This window comes from Ailuropoda melanoleuca, chromosome 12 (genome assembly GCF_002007445.2).
Source record: "Ailuropoda melanoleuca isolate Jingjing chromosome 12, ASM200744v2, whole genome shotgun sequence".
Lineage (NCBI taxonomy): Eukaryota > Metazoa > Chordata > Mammalia > Carnivora > Ursidae > Ailuropoda > Ailuropoda melanoleuca.
The window spans coordinates 44,908,342-44,911,055 of record NC_048229.1 but is presented as its reverse complement, the minus strand read 5'-3'; the positions used below and the strand labels follow the sequence as shown (position 1 = coordinate 44,911,055).

The 2,714-nt window shown below is 53.3% G+C and overlaps 1 protein-coding gene across 2 annotated transcripts in view; it reads right to left on the bottom strand.

The window, feature by feature from the left end:
* Positions 1–500, bottom strand: part of LOC117795266 (protein C19orf12 homolog) — a 5,022-nt gene extending 4,522 nt beyond the window's left edge. Inside the window, exon 1 of one of the 2 annotated variants that reach the window (XR_004619179.1) lies at positions 286–330. Coding sequence is in view for 1 of the 2 variants with exons in the window: in XM_034639214.1 (XP_034495105.1) it covers positions 286–460 (175 nt within the window). In the remaining variant the exon portion in view is untranslated. Of the gene's footprint in view, positions 1–285 lie in introns of both variants that reach the window. The other variant, XM_034639214.1, reaches the window with a different exon arrangement.
* Positions 501–2,714: the final 2,214 nt, after the last annotated feature.

Below are 2,714 nucleotides of genomic sequence, written 5' to 3'. Positions count from 1 at the left end.
CTTTCATCTTCAGATGCCCGGACACATCGCTGAGGGGAGAGGCGCCCTCCAGGTCTGCATGACACGGATGCCATTTGCTGGAAAGCCCTGCATTTCGGAGACCTTCACTCTCAGAAGCCTGTGTTTTCAGTAGGATGAATTAGGGACACAAATCATGTCACAGAAGCAACCTCAACTCAACCAACGTCTCCCGCAGGACAGAGACTTCTGTGAGGTCTCTGTGGTTTCAAAGGCCTTTGTTACAACACCCTTGGAGGATGACTGTCCCTGCGAGCTTGCACTTACCCGCAGCTATTCCGGGTGGTCCTCCGACCAGACCACCGATGAAGGCCCCAGACCCTGCAATCGTCGCGCCCTTCTCAATGTCCTCTTTCATTTTCCTCTCCTCAGCGATGGAAATGAGCAGCTTCATGACGTCATCCACCGAGAGGGGCTTGTTCATGAACCTCAAAGGAAGCATTTCAAAGGGAGAGTTTTAATGAGCGTCAGAGTATCTGAACCCAGATGTTACTCTGGCTGGAGTTTCGAGGAACAGTCCTCATGTAGAGAACGGAGCTCTGCCGTACGCGGGACAGACGGCACCAGCCCTGTGGTTGGGTCCTTGTCGCGGACAAAGCCGGGAAGCATTCAGTTCATAAGCAACACAGTCCGCAGAAGGGAGGGAAGGTCTTCCTTGCCCTCTGCTTCGCTTCTGATTTGGGACGGTTTACTGAGCAGGCCCGGCCTCAGGCTCCCACGGGTCATCACTAGTGAGGCAAACGTGCCCTCTCTTGAGTCTGCGCCCTTCCTGCTGCCTCAGGCCTCCCCAGGGCACAGAGCCTGGCGGAGAGCAGGGCATCCCAGCCTCCACCCCTCTGTCGTGGGACAGGGAACAGAGCTCATACCAAGCCAGAAAGGGGGCAAGTCCTGATTCCATGACCACACTGGCCTTGCGCCCACCCCTGCCCGCCTGTGACCCTGAGCAGAGCGTCAGAGTTCTCACCTGTAAAATGAGATAAACCACCTACAAGCTGGATTTTGGAAAGGTCTGAGCAGAATGGATGCAGGTACCTGGTGTGAGTCTGGAACACTGTGGCCCGCATACATGTTGGCTCTAAATGAATATTCTGTTGCTGAGACAACCATTGGCTTTTCTATCAGCAGCTACTCCTAAAGCCCGTCCAGTTCTGCAGGGGGGATGGTAAAGGCGGGCGCAGGTTGACCCTAAGGAGGACCAGTAAGATGGGACAACCAGAGAGTAAACTAAACCACAGAACAGGGCTTTGCATCTGTTCCGATAGACAGACAGATGGACCTTTAGAACAATGACATTAGAACAATTCTCTGAGGTCAGGAAACTGTTTGCTACACTGGTCAGAAACTGGGAGGCAGGCAGGTAGGGCAAGGGCAGGGTGGACTCTGCCCCAGGGTCAGTGGGCATGGAGACCCAAAACACGGACGGGCCACCTGACAGGCCCCAGAAGTAAAATCAAAGTGGCCACGAGCTGATGCTTCTCCTTCTGGCCTCAGCTGGACCCAAGGCTCAAAGGGCACTTCCTTCCATCACTCTGCTTTTCATGCAAGCAGTCCCTAAAGGAGCTTGACAAAGCTTGGGGCAGACCTTGTTGCTCAGTAACTCTTGGGTACATTTCTTTCTGACCCAAGGAGAATCCAGAACCAGCCTGTCATGTAACATCACCCTCCCCATCCCGGGAGAGACTCTGAGCCCCTAGAATGAATCTCTGGGTCTGCTGGGTCCACAGTCAGGGTTCAGGACCTCTCTGCCGTCCCAGCAGAGGTAAGGGGTGTCCTGTGCTCTGGCCCCTGCCGTGTTCTGAGATCTGTGGTTCTCCACAAGTGCACAGAATCACTGATGACCTTGGGAAATGCAGCCCTCGGGCGTGGGCTGAGTTTCTGCGTGGGGACAAGCTCCAGCTGGTCTCTAACCCCACCTCGGACAGCAAGACTCTATGAGAGCATGACCCAGACATCGGACAGCTGCTTCTTGGTGCTCGAGTTCAGAAAGTGCAAACGAGCCTCCCCCAGAGTCTGTTTGACCAAGTGGGGTGTAGAGGCGATAAAGGGACAGGCTCTGCAGGGGTGCTCAAGGGAAGGAGGAGGAGTCTGGGGTGCCTGCCCCTGCTCTAGCCCCATGTGTCCTGGACCTGCCAACACAAGTCCGAGCTTCCTGCATCTTTGCTCACTACCAGCAGCCCCTTGAGACAGAGTCCACGCTGCCCCCTCCACCCTGGAAGAGAGCCCACTCGAGGGTCAGGAATTGTCCACACACAAAGGTCACTATAATCAGATAGCATTACAACAGCAAAGGGACTGCACATGGCAGAAGTCACTAAGAAATGAGGGGTTGGAGGATGTGACTTGATTTACCCAGTAGCCATGGTGCTGTGAAGCTATGCAAATGAGTTTTATTTCAAATACTAATTTATTTCAAATATTGATAACCACTGAATTAATTTCATGATAGAACCTTTCTAAAGCTAACCGTCCTTCTGTAAAACATCTAGTCATCATATAGCTTATATCCGGTTTATATGCAGCTTTCTATCTGTCAGCTATGCTGGGAAAAGGGGAGTCGAACCTCGATCCTGGGATGGCTCATCAGGAGGCTGCAGTGTCTCCCCATATCCAGGCACATGAAGACCCCAAGCATGGTCTGCACGGCGGGCTTCATGGCAGGACACAGCCACTTCATACTCTATTGTCCATCAAAATCC